Raw genomic sequence first — 21,315 nt, 5'->3', positions numbered from 1 at the left:
GATGAAGCTCGGCTCAACCAGCTCCCCAGGGGTGATGAGAGCGCCAGGGTTTCGGGGGGGGGGGGGGGGGGGGAGGAGGCGTGGAGCGTTCCGGAGGAGTTTGCACTACAGTCCAAGCCAACGCTTCCCTCTCTCTCTTTGTCAGCAGGGGGGGGGGGGGTATCGCTGCGTTTCTCAGCCGTAGAACATACACGGGTCTTTTTCCCGGTTTTTCCCTACACGAAGTACTCCCCTCCCTACTTCTCTCCCGGGTGCAAACAGGATTATCCTAATTTGGTCGTTACAAGGGGCTAAAGTGTTTGGGGAAACCCGGTCGTTAAATCGATACAGTCGCGCTGCGCGCCTCCGCGTCGCGTTCCCCGCTTCAACGTCTCCTCCCGCTCCTCCCTTGTGGCCTTGTCCTGTTCTCCAGAAAGCGCGCGCTCGCGACCCGCGCGTAGACGACGCACTATACGGCGCGCGTGTAAGGAGTGGACTCGAGCTTTTTTTCCCTACGCTCCTTTCGCTTTGTCACATTCTCCCCTTTTTTTTTGCTTTGTTTCGTTTTTCAGACGCCTACGCCTCCAATGTGTCAAAGTGAGAGGCTGGAAAACAAAAAGAAAGAAAGAAAGAAAAAATATAAAGAAAAAGAAAGTTGAGCAATACGCTGACTGTGTAATGAGGAAATACTAGCGCATCGGCTTCCTCTCCAGCCCGGCGAGCCCCCCAGAGGGCGTTCCGGTGGCAACTCTTTTACGGAGCGTCATATACCCCGCTTTTAACGCGCGCAGTCCCTCCAGTTTCGGCTGCGCTTGTTGGCCCGCGTATCTTGCAGTGGTGCATGCGGATCAGGGTGTTCCTTCCGCGGCGCTTTCGTTCCGTCCTCGCTGCGTTCTTCATTCCTGCCTGTGGCACGCGAGGAGAGACTGCGACACGATGGATTTGCTCAGCGTTGTTGTATCTAGACAGGCAGCAAAATCAAAATAGATTATATAGTGCATGTTAGTAGAGGTAGAGGGCCGAGAAACCCCAGTCGTTTTCACAGTTATTCATAACTGCGTATGTTTAAAGCTTCGTCTTTCTTTCTTTCTTTCTTTCTTTCTTTCTTTCTTTCTTTCTTTCTTTCTTTCTTTCTTTCTTTCTTTCTTTCTTTTCTTCCTTTTCCTTTTCTTTCCTTTCTTTCTTTCCTCTTTTTTTAGCTAGCTTGATCGCGAGATTTGACCAGTGCCTACTACATGGTTTCATTACGCCACTTAAAAGACACCTCTTATGTGCGGCGTGAATTATGCCCTACAGCTCGACCTGTTGCCATTTTAGCTCGCGAACTTACGCTTATAAACACGCTAGCGTCACGGAAAGTACTCGGTACATATTTTACATTCTTAACGTAACGGTCGCGTGACGATTTGCGTTGTACTCACCCCGGGGAACCTCTGTCGTCATATAAAACGCGCGAAATTGCCTCTTTCACATACATCTGTCGCTACAAATAACACCGACAGCTACGCAACAATCCACGGATACTGAATGATCGAGAAAATCACATAAATTCCCCGCGAATATGCGAAATGCGTGCATGTTATGACTACAGAGTGACCCTTCGGGTTCGTAAGGTTAACGTGTCTCTAACACCCGTGTTTTATTTATATGCCCGTCTTCAAGTTCCATCTTGATTTCCGTAGCTTCTACGGTCCTCCACATAAAAGCGCGCGCACTCGCGCGCTTAGTATGCAGAGCCTGTCGGGACTCCAAACACGGGTATTCGGAAACGGAACAACGCGAGCATGCACTTTCGGGATTTGCCGACGACACTGAAAAAAAAAAAAATCTCGCTTTGCGTCCAAGTTTTCTCTGGGGACTCCATCTCGCGCGTGGAGATGATATACTCGCGCTTTTAACAACGAACCAAACGGTCTTCCGACAGTCGACGAATTCACAGTACTGGCAGTAATAAACATACGGCTGCAGCCGCAGAAAATGCGTCGCGTTTTCTGACTTCGAATACGGCGATGTTTACGGAAGTGCCGCCATAAAATAGAATTTATGCGAACGCCTTTACGAGGCACTTATATACATACGACGTGAGAATGAGAATGCAAGACGGCGGCCGTTAACGACCCCGTGTGTGTGTTCTCGTGTATCGCGCACGCTTGTCTCAAGGGCTGCGAGTCGCCACATTTCCGCATTGTTGCGTGCAGTGCTACGTATGGCTTCCGCACGCGAGGCAGTTTTGCGGAAGCAACACAACACTGCAGCAGAATTTAACGTATACCAACACTGTGTGTAGTGCATGTGGTATCGGTTTCGGTTTGCAGTATGGGGGTCCCGGTGCAGTCTTTGACTTTTGGGACCCTTGTCTATGTTTGTACGTAACTGTTTTTCTGAATGAATGATAACATAACGCTGAAAAACGATTTTCAATCAAATTCTAATTTTCAAGCTAGAGAAGTGAAACGCGGCTCTCTGGCATTCCTAGAAAAGGCGTCATGAGCTGCCGTAAGTCACCAAGGATTTCGCCGGTTACTCGGCCAAATCACGAAACTTAATGCCTGTTCACATTCACTTCTTTTTTTTTCTTTTGTTATTGCATTAAGGTCGAGGCTAAAGCCTCAATTCGAAGGCACACGCGTCGTGTCAGTTGACCACGTAGGGCCAGCATATTTTAGGGGCGAAGCACCTTAGGGTCTCGCCTTGTCGGCGTGTCATGTCGTCGTCACGGTCCATCATAAACGGGTGTACGCCGCAAAAGCTGGGTAAATTCCACTACTCGCCTCCGGTCCATACTATGCATATTATGAGTTAAAGGTTCGTCATTACTGCCTAAAACATTATGTTTGGCTTAGCAGCGGCGTCAGAATCCCCGACGAAATTTTACCAAGGCGCTCAAGTTTCTTATCTAAAACCAGAGACACAAACGTGCATCTCTACGGTAAAGTCATCTATTTGAAACACCACTTCTTGAAACATATCTGCAAAGTGATGGTGCGTTAGTAGACCGGTGGCGAGTAAAGCAGTAAAGAATAAATGCTTTGCTGCGGGAAACACCGGCGCACACTGCATGCTTCGCCCCTCCCCAGGTTTCACGTTAGTGGAGCTGAAACACCCTTCCCTACATGCTTCGCCCCTCCCTAGTTTTTTATTCGCCTAGGGAATAATTTATAATTTTTTTGCCATGACAGCAGTCTTTGTATTAAACACTATCAAAGCCTTCAAAGAGTGAAATTATCGCCCCGTGACAATCCCAGAAGAGCGCAAGGGTCACTCGTCTCACGTGCGGTCAAGATCACTGGGAGGTAGTTTTCGCCGCAGAAAGGTAAGCGCGTTGGTGAAGCGCACTTGCAGGCTACGTCTGTAAACGTTTCCCAGCAGATGTCCGTTGAAAGCTTGCTGGTTTAAACGCTATGACATTTTGCCGTCAACTCAATGCACATATATTCCTGTACACCGGACCGAGTAACAAAGAACGCGTCAGATGAATGAGAAAGAAACTCATTCATAGCTTGTGTTTCTCTAGTTCCTGCCTTCTTTTGGTTGAGGCTGAGATTTTAGGACATTGGCAGTCGCACATAACAACCTCCACTAAGATTGCCCAAGGGAGTTCGGAAATATTCCACGAATTAAGTAAAACGGGGTGGTTTTTATGATTTCTGTGGCGTAGTCGAAGTCAGACTGTCTCGCATTAAATGTTGCTTTTAATGGATTAAGAATCAGTTACGGAGCTTGTAGAGGTGGGATTGTGAGGTATATTTATAGGCGCACATGCTCCTGCCAGTTTGTCGCAACAAATGCAAGACAAAAGTGAGAGTAATGTGGCATTTACAAAGACGTGTAATTACAGCCTGTGGCGCGCAGTCGGCGACAACGTAAACAAAGAAATATCATAGCGTTCGCATAGAGTTCTGCGTGCAGGGTGATAGCGAAATGGGCTACATAAACGAGAAAAAAAATTACATATGGTTCAAATCTGGGCAATGAATTCTGAAAGTCGTAAGACAGTTTTTTTTATAGGGAACACTTTCTTTTCCTTCACTTGGCCATGATCAGGCTCATATAAGCCATACCTCTGGGAGGCATTAAGTTCGACAGGAAAGGGAAATTGATATACACATCCGCTACCAGCAGTAACTTAAATTAGCCACAAATCTCGTTAATTAGGGAGCAATCGAGTTTTTGCAACTCGCGATTAAAACCAGAAAAGAATGCCCGAGTCTCGAAAACGTTTGGATGCGAAGTATAAGACGCAAATATAACTTTGAAGGAAAAAAAATATAAAGGTAGATAACTCATTCATTATACTAATATTGAATGAAGACAATGTTTCTGTGAAAACGACTGATAACATACATTAGCCAAGATTACACAACAATAATTTAGCCTATATTAGCCGGGGTTCAGCAACCCCAGCAAATATTGTCCAAAAGTTACCGAACATTAGCGACCATTGAGCCATATTCAGCCAACATGTAGCCAATACAAGAAAACATTAGCGAACGTTAAGCTAATCAGGGCTGTAATACTCGAGTAAATACGGCAGCTGGATTCTGTCAGAAATGCTCATCGCAGCGCGTTACAGAAAAGTGACATGGTCCCTTACACAATCGCCTAAGACGACTCGAGGGCGAAAGCCGCCTTCTCTCCTTTTTTTTTTCTCCTCACTCGATTGTCTTGATTCCCCCGCCCCCCCCCTCCCTTAACTCTCGAAAGAACTGCCTCCGAGATCGGGGACGTTCCAAGCTTTCTGCACTCCACATGGTTTCGCAGTGCCTCCGGGATCACCCCACCTTTGAACAAGTGACGAGATCATTTGAGCACGTCATCACATGACGTCATAATTGACGCCACAAATTTTGGTGATCTGGGACGCCACGACGACGTCGTATGATGACCTCGTCACATGATGATGATGAGTTTTTGCATCACTTCGTGCTGACGCCGACGGTCTCCTTCCGCGTGTTATGAGGCATATAAAGCTTTCGCCTTAACATGGTTGGGAGGGGCTCAAGAATGCGTATCGTTGGGAAGGGTGAAAAAAAAGATATCGCTCGTGCGTTCATGTTCACCTTAGATGTTTAGTTTAAGCTTTCCGGTGTTGTATAACCTCGCGGAAGCTATACACGGCCGATCGCGACAAAAAAAGAAAAGAGAGGGAAAGGAGGTGACGAAGGCCAGCCAGCCAGCCAGCCAGCCAGGCAAGGCGAGCGCATGCCTGCAGGGCTCGACACCGCGTTCGCGTCTCGGCGAGCGCCAACAACCCCGGCGTTGCTTCCGCTTGGCAGAGCACGAGCGGCTTTACGCGCGCTTCTATACACGGCGTTTCCCCGTTTCTTTTTTTTCCGCCTTGTTCGATCACTGCCGCCGCGCGTTTCTCGTCTCCATTGCTCCGAGGGAAAAACTGAAAAAAGAAAAAGAATCGGAAAAAGAAGAAAAGCGACGCAGCCAGACAGACTCGCGTGGCGGATTATATCGCGCCACTCTCTCGGCGTTCCTCCATTTAATCCCGCGGGTCGCTCCAATGTTGCCGCATCTTCTTACCTCCCTGTACGCTCGTATATTGCGCAGCCGGCTTGGTCTCGCTTATCTTCCTGTATACGTGACCTTCTATAGCGCTTTCGTACGCAGATATATTTACACTGTTTCCATATTGAGATACTTGCGACGTGTGTTCAGAGGAGTTATACGCGAACCATGTGAAAGTAAGCCACGGCATTGGAGTGCATACTGTAGTAACACATGTTCGCCAATGAACCAATTTCAAGAGAGAGAGAGAGAGAGAGATGAAGGCCGGTAGGTTAGCCAGATATTAGCATGCGGTTTGCTACCCTGCAATGGGGTGGGAAAATAGGGATCGGAAAGAAGTTGCAGAGAGAGAAACACGCACACACACACACACACACACACACACACACACACACACACACACACACACACACACACACACACACACACGCACACACACATACATACACACACACGCACGCACGCACGCGCGCACACGCTCGCACACGCAGGAAAAAAAGAACGATACACACAGGAAGGGCGATCGACCAGCCTTTCTGGACCAATTTCATTGCTCAATAGCCGTGCGTTAACCGCTTTTGCCTAATTAAAGGGAGCGCTCGCGTTGAGATTGTTTCAAGACTGTCGACGAAGGTTTGTAAACGTAGAGTATAGTTCGATTAGACATTTTGCGGGTGTGGGTCAGCGGACCAGTGGTGAATATATGGGGTTCGCCCGCCCAATTCCTGCGGAAAATACCTGAGCTAGACTTTTTTTTTCCCACACACACACACAAAAAAAAACGGACAAATCTCCTAGCCGTATTGTAATATACCATCTTCAGTGATAATTAAAAGCACCCACGAACTCAGTTCGCACCAGGATTGCAGCGGCAATGACCTTAATTATTCATGACGCGCCTATTTCACGACTCGCCGCGAGATTGCGGTAGCCAGAACGTGCGGTTAGGAGAAATTTGATTGGCACCGACGGGAAATACATATCGGCCGTGATATCAGCATAGTATAATTGCGCCTGATATGCCTGCAACGCAGCGTGCGAAAGATGCTTTAATTACACGCGACTGCCAAGAGCACATTCGCTGATAATTTTTTTTTACTATATAATAAACAAACGTATAAAAACTTCCCCTATATAGCTCAATGAGTATACTGAAAAGACAATACACACTCGTATACAAGTACTGAATACTATACTGAATACAGTACTGAATTCTCCTGTATACACAGTACTCAGTAACCGTTATTAGCTCCCCGAAAAGTTGCAACAGCCCTATGCAAAAATTGCTTGCCTTATGTTTCTTTCTGCATAGCACAAAAAGAGAAGCATCACCGTTACTTACATGCGGTAGATGTATTGACGCTCGGGCAGGGTTATTCACAATAATACCAATGTACAACAAATCAACTTTTGACGAACAAGAAATGTCGCTGAAGTCAACTTTCGATCTTCCTATTATCATTAGTCTATAAGATGGTCTATGTGGCCACCATGCAGGGGACTGTGCCTGTATGTATGTACGTATACCTGCAGCAGCTATTTCTATAGGTACTGCGCTTCTTCTTCTTCTTCTTCTTCTTCTTCTTCTTCTTCTTCTTCTCCGTTATTTCCTTTTTTCTTCGTCAACCGGCGAAATCGACCGACTGACTATTCTGCACAAACAGGCAAATGTGATTCAGACGTTATACAAGGAACGTTTTCGTACACGCTCCTAATGAAATCAATCGGTTAACGTCCTGACGAAGGCAAGCTCACTTGCCGAAACGTCGTCTCCATCGGCATTTCTTGTCAGACCACTGCTGAGTACGTCGAGCCTCCAGTTTTATGCAATCATCGATCTATCGTGTTTGAGTACGTATGCTTCGAGCAATATAACGATACACGCATGCCTGCGTATCTCTTGTATCGCACGCGAAACGCGCTTATGTACGACAGAACGTGCACGGTACTCGTCCCTTTCTCAGCTCCATGGAGTGGAGCGAGAGAGAGAGAAGGTACGAAGAAAGACAGCCTTGGGGGAGGAGGAACGCTTATATTCGCTCCGGAAATCGATCGTCTCGAGGTGGATGCCTCGCAGCGATCCGCATAGAGAACGGCGAATTTGCTGAGGAGGATCAGAAGAAGGGGAAGGTCTGATCTGACGACGCCTCTATCTATGCATGACGCCGCCGCGCACAATGCGCCCGCCTCGATCCGCTCTCAAGCACTTCGTATAGGCATCACCGTGGCGCGCATAAATGTATGCAGGTCCTTTGCATGTTTCCAGGGAGGTGCGTGGGCGAGCGCGTATTTTCCGCACCGAGGATTTTGCGCGGAGTTCGCTCTGAGCAGGTCGGAGTCGTCCATGCGTGCGCCGCCATTATTATTGAGCCTTCGAACACGAAGGACGCCTTGAAAAAAAAAAAAAAAAGATGTGCGCGCCGCGGCACAGCGATGGCGCGCATGCGCATGTATATATAAGCATGTGTAAGACAGCGAGAACGTGCAAGCCGCCAGGTGTTGCGGAATCTCCGCAGTGTGCCGCCGTCGCTCGCTGTGCGAATGTGTGAGCGGAAGCCTTTGCAGAGTTCACGAAGAGGTCGAAGGGGAAGCGGAGAAAGGCGATCGAAAGATGAGCACGAGGGCATCTGTTCTGCTTTGAAAATGGCTGTTGGAGCGTGCGCTGCGTGTCTGCATGTGCACGTCTCCGGCTCGGTTAAGGAAATGAACTTTGGATGGTTGCATGGATGAACGTGAGCATGGATGGATGGATGGATGGATCGATCGATGGATCGATGGATGGATGGATGGATGGATGGATGGATGGATGGATGGATGGATGGATGGATGGATGGATGGATGGATGGATGGATGGATAGATAGATAGATAGATAGATAGATAGATAGATAGATAGATAGATAGATAGATAGATAGATAGATAGATAGATAGATAGATAGATAGATAGATAGATAGATAGATAGATAGATAGATAGATAGATAGATAGATAGATAGATAGATAGATAGATTTTTCTCGTCATCTTTTCTGCGCGAAGCTTCTTTGTAAAAAGCAAACTTGCTCTCTAAGCTAAAGCGATAAGGAACCGAGTGTCGCACTACACTCTAAGAAAAAAAAGAGTCAAAAGAGGGTCACGGCCGCGTGACTCTCTTCGGGTGTCCATTTGACCCCTTTTGGAAGGTACAGGCAGAGAAAGAGAGTTCGCAATTCGACTGGAGTCACGGGACTCTCCTGAAGCGCGTTTCGATTGGCGGCGCCACCGTATACGCCATACATATCGCGCGCTTGCCCTTTGGCGCCGTTGTGGCGCGTTGGCTCGACGACGGAGGCGAGGCAACGCGCCACAACGGCGCCGGGGTGCCGCCGTGCCGCTTCTGTTTTCCTCTCTGTCTCCTCGTCTATTGGAATGCGTTGCGTGTTGGTTGCGCGGGTTGTGTGTCTGTTCATGCGCGTCTTCGGTGGTGTTGGTGTGCACGAAGTGACGCGGTGACGCTTGGAGGACGGAATATTCCTGGAGCTGCGGACAGGAACAACGGGCGCCAGTTAACGGTGAGTGTACTGCTTTCGTAGGTACTAATTATACAGCTTTAGCTGGGCGTCTGCAGCAGCTCTGCGGAAGTTATCTGCCAGCCATTTCCAACAGCAGCCTGTGTCCGCAGGGCTGTTGCGGATGCCCAACTAAAGCTGTCAGTTAACGAGTTGCCACCGCTATGCGCGTTGCTGTGCAAGCTCCCTTATAGTGAGCGATGCAAACAATTATCAAGGGTCATTTTTTGCTGATCGCACGTTGTGTCTGCGCTACTGAATGTGCAAGATGTCGTTTTGAGATGCACTTTAGTCTACTTCATAACATTTCCATCGACCTTGAGTGTGTAGCTAGATGATAGATAGATAGATAGATAGATAGATAGATAGATAGATAGATAGATAGATAGATAGATAGATAGATAGATAGATAGATAGATAGATAGATAGATAGATAGATAGATAGATAGATAGATAGATAGATAGATAGATAGATAGATGTGCTTCTCAATATAATATCGGGCGCAATTGAAGCGTTGTCTTTATTAAAAAAAGGACTTGCTCTCTAAGCTATATATCGATAAGAAACCGAGTTTCGCACTATAGCTTTCTTCGTAACATGGAATATATAAGGCAATGGCAGCACTCCGATATCGTCTTGTTCTTGCAGGCATCCAAAGAGAGACAACAGGCCTGAGGGTTTGTAGGCAGCATTACAGGACCATTGATCGCAGCATTCGACTTCCCGCAGGGTTCGCTAACCACTTAAAGAGCGCGCCTTCAACTTTATACGAGACCTGACGTAACCGCTTTTGCAGTCGCCGTTCTCGCTTATTACTAATACAGCCCTCTCCTTTCCCTCCGAGCATGTTCGAGATCGCCGACTTTCCTAAGCGCCTATTAGCATGTTGTTATTGGTCGGGCAGCGTGATCTCGTTCCCATCTATAGATATGCATATACAGTTCACCTCCCCGCCGTCTGCTTGCAGTGTTGCAATAATGCGCAGCCACCGCAAGAGAAGCCATTATGCCTGCGTGGAACGTCGCGGCGCTATTTTCTGACCAGAGCTAAGAGGCGGCAAGTCACCCGCGAGAAAGAAGACAACGTAGTTAAAAGAATAACGAACGAAAGAGAGGGGGAAAAAGAGAGAGAGCATCGAAGCAGCCATCTGCACGCCGTTCAAGCAGGCGTTCGAGCGTTCAGCTAATTGGCGTACGCTTCGGCTGCGCCCAATTAGGCTTGGCTGCGCACCGTCGAAATATATATATATATATATATATATATATATACACGACGCCCGCGCTAGCGCGCAGGAACATTCGACTCTCGAGCCGCCGTGCCTCGGCGTCTGTAGCGCATAGGCGCAACGCTGGCGGCAGCGCCTCCCGAAATTCCGCGAACCGGACCGAACTGGTCGCTTCGATCGCGGCTGCCCAGGTCACCTGGACGGTGCGCCGCGATCCCTTTCGATTGATTGGCTCGGTTAGGTAGAGGGAATGGGAAAGGTGTAAAAATTAAATTAAGTCGTGAGGTTTGGCGTCCCGAGAGAGAGAACACGGTGGGTAATAAGAGACACCACCTATGTAGGTGTGAAAAGGCTGGCGATCGATTTCGACGTTCTTCACCGTGCATATACGAATACATACGCATGTCCGCGAACATTTTTGGATTTCGTCTTAAGTCAAAGTCAAAGTGAAAGTCATTTATTATTCTATTATACACAAAAATGGGGATACAGAAAAATATACAGACGAGAGTCCCATAGTCGAAGACTGCAGCGGGACCCTCGGTTAATAATAGTCAACAAGAAGTAAAAACAGTGAGCAGGTGAACACCAACAACAAAAAAGGAAACGCAATAAACACAAATAATATCCAATAAAGTACACATATTGAAACACAGTGGCAAAGTACAATAACTGAAAAAGAACTAACAAAAGTAATTATAATACAAATGACCCATTGTGATGATCAAAAAGAAAAAGCTATACAAGTAGCGATATGCTGAACTGTTTTAAATTTACATATGCAAGTAGAAAAGTATAATGGCATATTTGAAATCATGAAAAGATGAAGTTTTGACAGTCAGGGGTAAATGGTTCCACAATTTTATGGCGGTGAATGTCGAGGTCATTTTGCCGTAGTTAGTATGTATAATAGGCAAAAGAAAGTTTGGGCTATGCGCAAACGTGGTAATGTTTGTATTAGTAAGATGTCTGGAATCAATAAAATCGTATGAGAGCTGTTTATTAAGTAGCTTATGAAACATAATAGTGAGATTATACCTAAACAAGCCTTTTATATGTAATATGTTGTGGTCACGAAGTAATGGAGACGCATTGGTGAAGGAGTTGCTGTTAGTGATGATGCGAATGGCTGTGCTGAATAGACGATAAATGGCAGTGATACGTATTGCCCCATGAGACAATGCCGTAGATGATGTGACTGTGAATGAAGGCAAAATATAATGATAATAACGCACCTTTAGAGAAATATGATTTTTACCTAATTAGTGCTCTTATACCGAATCTACATTTATGTTTAATGAAAGCGATGTGATCAGATAACTTAAGGTTACAATCTAGTTTAATGCCCAAGAAAGGCACACAGTTGGAGTCCGGGATGATATGACCATCTAAAATTAAATCAGGTCTGTTTGGTAGTATTGTGTGCACATTTCTGGAGATCATAAACGTAGTTTTGTTAGGATTGATGATTAATTGGTTTGAAACACACCACTCAACAATTCGTTCACGTTCACTGTTTAGTTTAGAAACTAAGGTGGGTAGAGATTTATTATACAGTGAGATGGTAGTGTCATCCGCATACAGCACACACTGTGCAGAGTTAAGACGTGATGGTAGATCGTTAATATAAATGAAAAAAAAGTAAGGGACCCAGTATAGATCCCTGCGGTACACCTTGATTAGTGATTTTGTTATTAGAATAAACACCACCAGTAAATACTGTTTGCTCTCTGCTAAGCAAGTAACATTTTATAAGGTTTAACGGGCCAGTAATGCCAAGTGACTCCAACTTTACAAAAAGGATGTTATGATTAATTGTATCAAAAGCTTTAGTAAAGTCCAAAAAGACCGATGCAACGAAATTTCCATTGTCAAGTGAGTGACGAATGTAGTCTGTTAGGGATAATAAAGCTAAGTTAGTCGAACTGCCCGTACGAAAACCAAATTGACAGGGATTTAACAAATTGAACTTTTTTATATAAGCATTTAACCGTTTAAAAAATAATTTTTCGACAATTTTGCTAATTGATGATAGAATAGAAATATCGGAATACGTCCTCGCCACAGCCGCCAATCGAAACGGTGCTCTCGTGTTCACCAGTATTGTACTAGTCACTGCTTGACGGAGGCGCCTATAGAGTAAAGTTTGCTGGGTAAGGGGGGAGGGAAGCGGTAAGGTTAGGGCAAACGCATCTTACGTACTGGAAAACTCCTACGGCTTAAGACGAATGAGGAAAAAAAAAAAAGCGCATTAAAACGATGGGCACTTGAATGCGAGCTGCATACAGTCTGTATGTGCATATACGTATACAGTCAATTCTCGCAGGAAAGCGGGAATTAATTCGATATACTGTATAATTCGATGTAAGAAGAAGAAGAAGAAGAATTTATCATATCTTCGTTGCAAATTTCGGTGCGTGAGTTGGCTTCATGGCATTGCTTCATGCTAAGAAAGGTGGCTTCACACCAATACACGTGATTTTTTTTTTAGTTTTTAGTTTTCCACGGTTTGTAGTTGGAGGTGCGTTATAGGCGAGGAAATACGGTATCAATGTAAAAAGCGTCTGAACATTTACATATGCAGCTGTGCGTATACTCGCCGGGCGCCGTGAGACTATACAGTCCGTATTAACCGTAATGTCGGCCTTGTTCTGCAATGTCAGATTCAGCGTGCTTCTGGAATGCTGTTCGCAGCGGTGACGTCAAACTTATTAAGACGAAAGGCTTAGATGCCTCATCAAACGCGAAATGTGTCCGTCAGCGTCAGCACGAATGATGCAAGAAATCATCACCTCATGACGTCATCATGACGTCAGTATGACGTGAGAATAGTTGTAACAGGACTGCATGGTTCTTGTGCAGCCCAAAAGGCAGCGTGGCGCCGCGCCACAGGAAAGGTAGTAATGAAGAGACAGAAGAGGTAGGAGACGGCCGCTATCAACAAACGTGCGCACTTGCAAGCGTCCGCACGATTTCGACCTCCATCGACCAGGCGACGAAGGCCGCATCCCCTAATTACGTGTACTATGGAGGGACTCCTGGACGCTGCCAGTGGAAGGAGTTGCATGCATGCGATATTCTCGTCCATGGCTCACCCTTCTTGGCGTCGTGCGCCGTGGGGCTGGCGGCTGCCGCGAGCGCCGACGGGGTGAGCGCCCCGGCCAGGGGACTCGGCGGCGCCAGGGCCGGGCCCCCCGCGGCAGCCGCTGCGGACAGGGGCGGCGGCGGCGCGGCGCTGGCGGGGTACCAGGGCCACGGCTGTCCGTTGAGCATGCGCAGCTTGTCGTACACGGACTCCGGACATCCGCCGCCGTGCACGGCCGCGGCCGCGGCAGCCGCCGCTGCAGCCGCTGCGGCAGCCTGGTGGTGATGGTGCTGCGTCTGCTGCTGGTGCTGGTGGTGCTGCTGCTGCTCCTTCTGGGCGGCGAGGTTTCGCAGGACCCGGTTGATGGACGACACCTGCATGTTGCAGTGTAAGGTGCGCGTCGGTCAAACGGCGCTTATACATTATGTGTGTACAGTTATCTATATAGTACTCGCGGGGGCTAGTTGGTACTACAGTAGAACTGAAGTAAAACTGCGCCGGGGACTCAACACAAGAAGCAGACAGTATGAGCACAAACTAACAACTGTTAGTTGTTAGTCTAGGCAGTACTAGGCAGTACGAGCGCAAACAAACAACAGTTGTGCGCTCGTACTGTCTGCTTCTTCTTGTGTTCCCCTGCACAGTTTTACTTCACTTTCAGTTATGTGTAGTTACGTGTCGCTATGGGTCGTTCCACATGGCCATGTACGATTGCGTACAGTCATGCGTGGTCATATATAGTTATGTGTGGTTATGTATGGTTATTCGCGGTTATGTAGATTTACCTATGATCATGCGTCGTTTACAAATAGGTTAGTGCGGTTGTGTGTTATACGCACTGTTATGTATGGCTATATATGATTTTATATGGTTTTCTGTGTGGTTACATATGGTTATATGCGGCTATCTATCTATCTATCTATCTATCTATCTATCTATCTATCTATCTATCTATCTATCTATCTATCTATCTATCTATCTATCTATCTATCTATCTATCTATCTATCTATCTATCTATCTATCTATCTAAAGTTTGCAACTGTAGGCTTTACACTAGCCAGCTGCAGCGATAACCCCCGTTAGAACACATCATACTTCTGACCCCTGTATCCAACGCGAGAGCTAATCATATTGAACTGATAATTGTTGGGGCTTTACGTGCCAAAATCACGGTATGATGATGAGGCACGCTAATCATATTCGAGTCCAATTTCGAATATCATTGACAACCGTGGTGGATATAGAGTAAACGGTGATTGCTTTTCGCATTCCTATTCGGAAACCTCTCTTTCGAAACAGCAGCACTATGCGCGCTAAGTGAATATATGTACGTGCTTACGAAGCCTCATTTGAATGAAGGACCTGTCAGACTGTATATATTTTTTTATTCAAAATGCCTTACAGGCCCATTTAAGGGCATTGGGTAAGGGGGGCATGTATCCAATGTGTCACTGTTTACCGATATATGCACTCACAGGTGCATATAATTACGCGACAGTTCACATTACGTATACAGGATGAAGGACAATGCTTTAAAAAAAAGCAGGTTTCTTTCTATCGCGTCGCAATCTTCTTTTTGGCTTATATGTTAATGCAGACACCTGTGCAAGGTAAGCGGCCTGCACATTGCTTCTTTGTTTTCTTAAGCTTTCTTATTTTTTTTTCTTTAATTCTCTCTCATTCGCGTCGTTACTATACGTCCATATGGGCTGTTCGAAGGACACCGCACGTCGCTTCCGCCGCCGAATGCAAAGAGGTCGCTCCGAACCGCGCGCGTTACAATCCGAGTCGCAACGGAAAGAAAACGGCCGGACCATTGTTTCCGCGAGAACCGTTTGCCTTATACGCGCCACTACCACTCCCCACTACATCAATTGTACCACCGCTCGAGCTGCCAAGGGCCGCGCAAGAACAGAGCGTATATACTGTCGACAAGGCTTTGCTCTCCGGCGCGCGCGCGGCCGTGGCATTTCGGAAACACAGTCGCGCGCACGCGTAACAAAACTGTGGCAGCAAACAAACGCTGCGCCGTGTGGTCACCACCGAGTCGGAGAAGAACACGGCTCCCCCGCAGCTTCTCGCTGGCTTCGATCGACGCCGGTTAGCGAGATCGCTGCGCGGCCGACGAACAGCTCGCAACGCGTGCAGTTCGTGTAGTAATATATACGCTTGTAGCGCGCCGCACGCAATCGAGTTTTACAGCAGAGCTCTTGTGCTCGAGGTTGGCCGTGTGTCGTAGATAGAAAATCATCATCATCATGAAGAGGCACGCGCTCTCTTCTTCATCGTCATCTTCTGCTTCGCTCCCAGAACACTTTCACCCATTTCTCCGGCGTGGGATGCAATAACTCTGATGGGCGAGAGAACGAGCATATAGCCATGTATAGTATAGTATAGTATAGTATAGTATAGTATAGTATAGTATAGTATAGTATAGTATAGTACAGTATAGTATAGAGTAGTGTAGTATAGTGTAGTATAGTGTAGTATAGTATAGTATAGTATAGTATAGTATAGTATAGTATAGTATAGTATAGTATAGTATAGTATAGTAAGGGGTGGGAAAGAGAGAGGTGTGAGGATAAAATCCAAGCCAAGCCAGGACCAGCTAGACCAGCTCAGCTCTGACACAGCCTTGCGCGACTTAGTGCAAGCTGCGCAATTTTTTTTAGCGAAATTCGTTAGAACAAATAATTGTTGGGGTTTCACGCCCCAAAACCACTATATGATTATGAGAGACGCCTTAGTGGAGGGCTTCAGAAATAACGGCCACGTTCTTTAATTGCACCTAAATCTATGCACACAGGTCTCTAGCATTTTGCCTCCATCCAAATACGATCGCCGCGGCCGGGATTCGAGCCCGCGACCCGCGAGTCAGCGGTCGAGCACCATATATGCCACCGCGGAGGGTCAAGTTAGGAGAAACTATGGCGGTTCATTTTTAACTGGAGCTGTAAGTATGATGGTTCAGTCAGCACAGCCATTACGTGTAGTACATACCTAATTTCTGCCTGAACTTCGTTCTTCTCACTTCAAACGGTTTTGTGACTATACGCGAAAATTCATCATCTTTCAACAATACATGACGTCGCAAATACATTGCAATCAGTACGGGTGTGAGTAAAAAAATTGTAGCCTTCATTCACTTAGGGTGAAAGAAAATTCGTGGAATATTATAAAATTCAATGGCGATTTTCGGTAAATATCAGAAAAAAGTGTTACCACTAATTACTTTCAATTATCTCAACGGCGAACATTAGCTAACACATAGCCAATGGCGTTGGTGTTATACGATAACACGAGTATAATAACAGATCAGCCACAAACGATCACTCGGCTTCACACAAGTTTGAACACTCATGCGTTAAACTTATAAGAATGATAAACGATGAGCTAAAGGTAAACAATACGGCAATACAAAAGCGTGCGGAGCCACGAGTATGGAAATCATATATGGAGAGATACACGTATACACTGCCCGCCGATAATGGACAGATGAACGTTCACCGAGTTGCCGAAGCATGACTGTTAAATGTTATGAAGTGCTTCGTGCTTTAGTTAAGCATGCACTTAAGCATCGTCCGAGATAGAAAGTTGACGCTATATGTCCTTTACATGCTCGCGATTGGCTTTAGCGCACACCTATTTATATAGCCTGTACTGCCACGGATCTCGACGTTGCCGCGCGCTCTGTCGAGCATGCGTCGAAATGGGCGCGACGGCGATCGCCACACCCCGAATTCCACGATTAACGTGTTCAGCAGAACGGGTTCTTGCGCGCGCTTGTAAACTGCGTTTTTCCTTTGTGAGCTACATTGCGTAACTCAAAGAATATGACGACACCCAGCAGTCGTTGCGAAGCTCTCTCGCGACTCTTCTCGCGCCCCGTGTCGTTTCAATTGTAGTAAGTACATTAGACGCTTCGCCGCTTTCGCGCGGTGTGACTAAACGATCATTCTGACATCCGCGCTCCCACGAAACAACCTGTGTCTCGTCATACCTAAAACGGGCACGATACCAATTAAGGTCTTTTCGATCCTACCCGGTCGTCGAAGGGTTTGAGAGCCATGGGGTGACAGCTTATGACCGTTTCGGTGTGCCTGTACTGTATCGACGTTTCAAACCCGCGTTTCAAGTTCTTCTTCCTCGACACGAATGATGTGCCGCGTGTATACATATTTCGAGCCTCGTTCGCAAATAATATTGTACTTCTCTTTATAGACACGAATGTTGCATCGCGATCAAGTTAAATGCTCGCGGCCGCCGCATCCGTCAAGCTGAATTGATGATGGGTGCATCGATCACGTATTTTTCAAGGCTTTCGTTACATCACATAATATGAATGCGTGTAACTGTTTTGTGTGTGTGTGTGTGTGTGTGTGTGTGTGTGTGTGTGTGTGTGTGTGTGTGTGTGTGTGTGTGTGTGTGTGTGTGTGTGTGTGTGTGTGTGTGTGTGTGTGTGTGTGTGTGTGTGTGTGTGTGTGTGTGTGTGTGTATTACGCGCTAGTCCTTATAATAATTTTAATTAACGCAGCACCAAGACACCCAAGGAATCTGCGCTAGAGCTTCCGATATTGAGATGTGCCCCTCGCCTACACCCTTCACTGCTTTGAAGGTTCACTATGGGTGTTTTCGTGAGATTTATACGCTCTCTATATATGCCTGTGCTTATTTTGATACATACAAGTTAGGAAACAGCCGCTAGAGCACCAAATAAGACATGTGCAGATAGATAGATAGATAGATAGATAGATAGATAGATAGATAGATAGATAGATAGATAGATAGATAGATAGATAGATAGATAGATAGATAGATAGATAGATAGATAGATAGATAGATAGATAGATAGATAGATAGATAGATAGATAGATAGATAGATAGATAGATAGATAGATAGATAGATAGATAGATAGATAGATAGATTTGAAAACGGTTACATTTAGCTTCACGCACCGAGTTCCTGCTCTTCCATGCGCGTGGCGCGACACAGGGCGCCAGACAACTCCTGCAGGGCAGAATTAAGGAACGGGGCCTTATATAACTTGATGTTTAATGCCCGTCCAGCTCTAATCAGTGCATAAGCATATATAACAGCTCAGCAGCGACGCAAGCGTAAAGCGACCCGCTATACTCTGGCAACAACATGGCGGCGGTTGACTTTATACACCGATGACGGTGCGTCCACTACGCATCGCCTTTCTTTTTTCGGCCAAAGGCACTGCACGTTATGGCAACTGTCTAAGCACTACAACGCGCGTGCCTCACATACGCCGCAAACAGTGAACGCACGACAACGGCAGTGCCAACGGTGCCGATCACGCTCCTCTATAGCGTCTATATGCATACTTGCAATAAAGGAAAGGAAAACGTGGTGGTCTTTATGGGGCGTGAAACGAGAGACTCACGCTTGGTATGTTGTCGTTGTTGCAGACTCCTTCGGAGAGAAGCCGGTCTCGTATCTCCCAGGCGAAGATGGAAGGGCATTCGCGCTTGTACTCGGCGATCTTGCCCACCACCGGCGGAGTGGCCACGCGAGGCTTGCTGCCCCCGATCGCCCGGGGACGGATCGAGCCCGTCTCGTAGTACCTGCGTCGTGGCAATTACATAAGGCACACATCCTGTATAAGGACTGGTTTCTTTCACGTGACTTTATACGTAACTTCCCCCTACTGTGGACGTGAAAGTAAACCGACGTTCATGCGAGCGGCTGAAGAGTGAGCTCCCAACTCGCAGGAGGGGTCTCGTTGCATATTCAAGATATACGTTTGTACAACACTACGGACCTGGTTGGTATACGTTTCGTAACGAACTACAAAATGAGGATGACCCGGGAAAACGTATCATCCGACAACTCTTACGGTACGGGTGAGGTAAAAAAGCTATTCTAAAGCAAAATTCTATATGTAACCTCAATAGATGACCGACCAACTATTGAAGATCACCCAAATAAGGTTCACTGTATCGCTGCTTGGCTTCCAGGTTGAACACGGTAAGAACATTTTAGTGGCCCAAGCAACGAGTGACATTCTTGTTTATCTTCCAAGCACATCCGGTGGAGCACTTACTTCCGGTTTTCCATATAATCATAAAATGCGTTTTAAAGACTCAAACTTGTGCGAAATCGATAGTTCTGGATCAACTTAGAAGTTATATTGGATACATAAGACATCGGAGCATAATATTACGTAAGGCAAGGGCCAATTAATTGTATACATAGTTCACAAAAATAATTTTGAATGAGTTCGTTGAAAGAGCAGACGGTTTGCTTGTGACTGCAGCTACGATCTTTGCGGCACCATGGCGGAGCAGATCTCAACCACGCCCTTCCTTCTACCTGGCCTCCGAGATCCGATTCGGTAGAGCGACTAAACATAATTTTAACCCAAGGAATACGCCAGGGCACACCAACGCCGACGTGCGAGCGCCACTGGCAGACAGCTGAGTCAAGGACAATAGGGTCGCCTCTAATTTTTAAGGCGAAATCCTTAGATGCCTCTTCAAACGTGAACTGAGCCGTCGGCGTCAACACGAGTGATGCAAAAGATCATCATCACGTGATGACGTCACCCTATGAAGTCATTATGACGTCACAGGTCACCATAGTTTGTGACGTAATCATGACATTACTATGACGTAATCACATTACAACGTCGCTTGGTCAAAGGTGGGCCGATTCCGGAGGCACTGAAAAACCACATGACATTCAGAGAGCTTCCAAAGCCTCCGATCCCGGAGGCAGCGCAAAATTACTTTGGGTTCTGAAAGCTTTCGGGGGTGGAGGGGGATCGACAGAATCGACTGAGAAAAGAAAAAGAAGATGGTTTCCGCATTCGACTCGTCTTACGCAAATGCATAAGGGGCCGTGTCATTTTTTTGTTTGTTTGACATTTCATGTAGCCAAACGAAACGAATGCGTACTAATTCCAATGGTACACGTTATCGAACATTTGTTGCACATATAGCCACGGAAGATTGGATGGCCACAGTGGGTTCCCACTGAAGAGTATACTGACCTTCCGAGTATCTTGGAGACGCATCCGTTGGAGACCTGCAGGATGCGCGAGATGTCGCACGGCCGGGCCCCGGAGTGCGCCAGCTCGACAATCTTCTGCCGCGTGGAATCCGGCAGAGGCCTCCCGTTGACATACACGCCCCCGAGCTGGTTGACGCCGCTGTGTCCCTTGTGGGGCATGTGGTCCCCAGCGGCGGACAGCGCTCCCCGAACCAGCGGCTGCAGCTCCACGGTGGACAGCCGCGCCGGCGGGCTCAAGGCCCGCGTCACCCTGTAGATAGATAGATAGATAGATAGATAGATAGATAGATAGATAGATAGATAGATAGATAGATAGATAGATAGATAGATAGATAGATAGATAGATAGATAGATAGATAGATAGATAGATAGATAGATAGATAGATAGATAGATAGATAGATAGATAGATATGGTAACACAGCAAACAAACAAGCAAACAAAGTCCCTCAGTGTGTAGCGTATCATGCCGAATTTATAGTTCTGCTTAACCTTCCTACCTTTCCACTGTTAAATATATATATATATATATATCTCAGTGCCCTGAACAATGCATTATATTAATTTTCTCGCGCCTCTGGTGAACGTCATTATGTGCTGTGTTCACATCGCAATGCTTGCATATCTGTGTGTGCGCTGTATGTAAACATAGCAACAGGTGAATCACACAAATACAGGCGACACTGAGCCGTAAAGAAGCAAGAAACAGATTAATTCCAGAAAGAAAAAGAAAATGAAAATAATTACTTCAGGAATCATCTATATCGACGTTGGTCACAACCAATGTGTACAGTACTCACGAATGGAAGCGCGACATCATATTTTTTTTTTTTTATCTATATATAGCATAACGACTGCTATGAGCTCGTGAAGCCGCCTCATGTTGCTTGAATGCAGCTGCCAAAGGTAATAATGTCGGCTACGACGAT

The 21,315-nt window shown here is 46.5% G+C and overlaps 1 protein-coding gene across 2 annotated transcripts in view; it reads right to left on the bottom strand.

Moving 5' to 3' along the window:
• Window positions 1-21,315, bottom strand: part of LOC119383127 (paired box protein Pax-6) — a 70,004-nt gene that overhangs the window by 23,991 nt on the left and 24,698 nt on the right. For both annotated transcript variants that reach the window (XM_037651134.2, XM_037651135.2), the window contains exons 2-4: window positions 20,369-20,638; window positions 18,761-18,941; window positions 13,362-13,725 (exon numbers count right to left, since the gene is read on the bottom strand). In XM_037651134.2, coding sequence (XP_037507062.1) covers window positions 13,362-13,725; window positions 18,761-18,941; window positions 20,369-20,547 — 724 coding nt within the window. In that variant the 5' untranslated portion in view covers window positions 20,548-20,638. The remainder of the gene's footprint in view (window positions 1-13,361; window positions 13,726-18,760; window positions 18,942-20,368; window positions 20,639-21,315) is intronic.

This window comes from Rhipicephalus sanguineus, chromosome 2, assembly GCF_013339695.2.
Source record: "Rhipicephalus sanguineus isolate Rsan-2018 chromosome 2, BIME_Rsan_1.4, whole genome shotgun sequence".
NCBI classification, from domain to species: domain Eukaryota; kingdom Metazoa; phylum Arthropoda; class Arachnida; order Ixodida; family Ixodidae; genus Rhipicephalus; species Rhipicephalus sanguineus.
The sequence above is the reverse complement of the archived record's forward strand: the minus strand, read 5'-3'. Positions and strand labels throughout refer to the sequence as shown.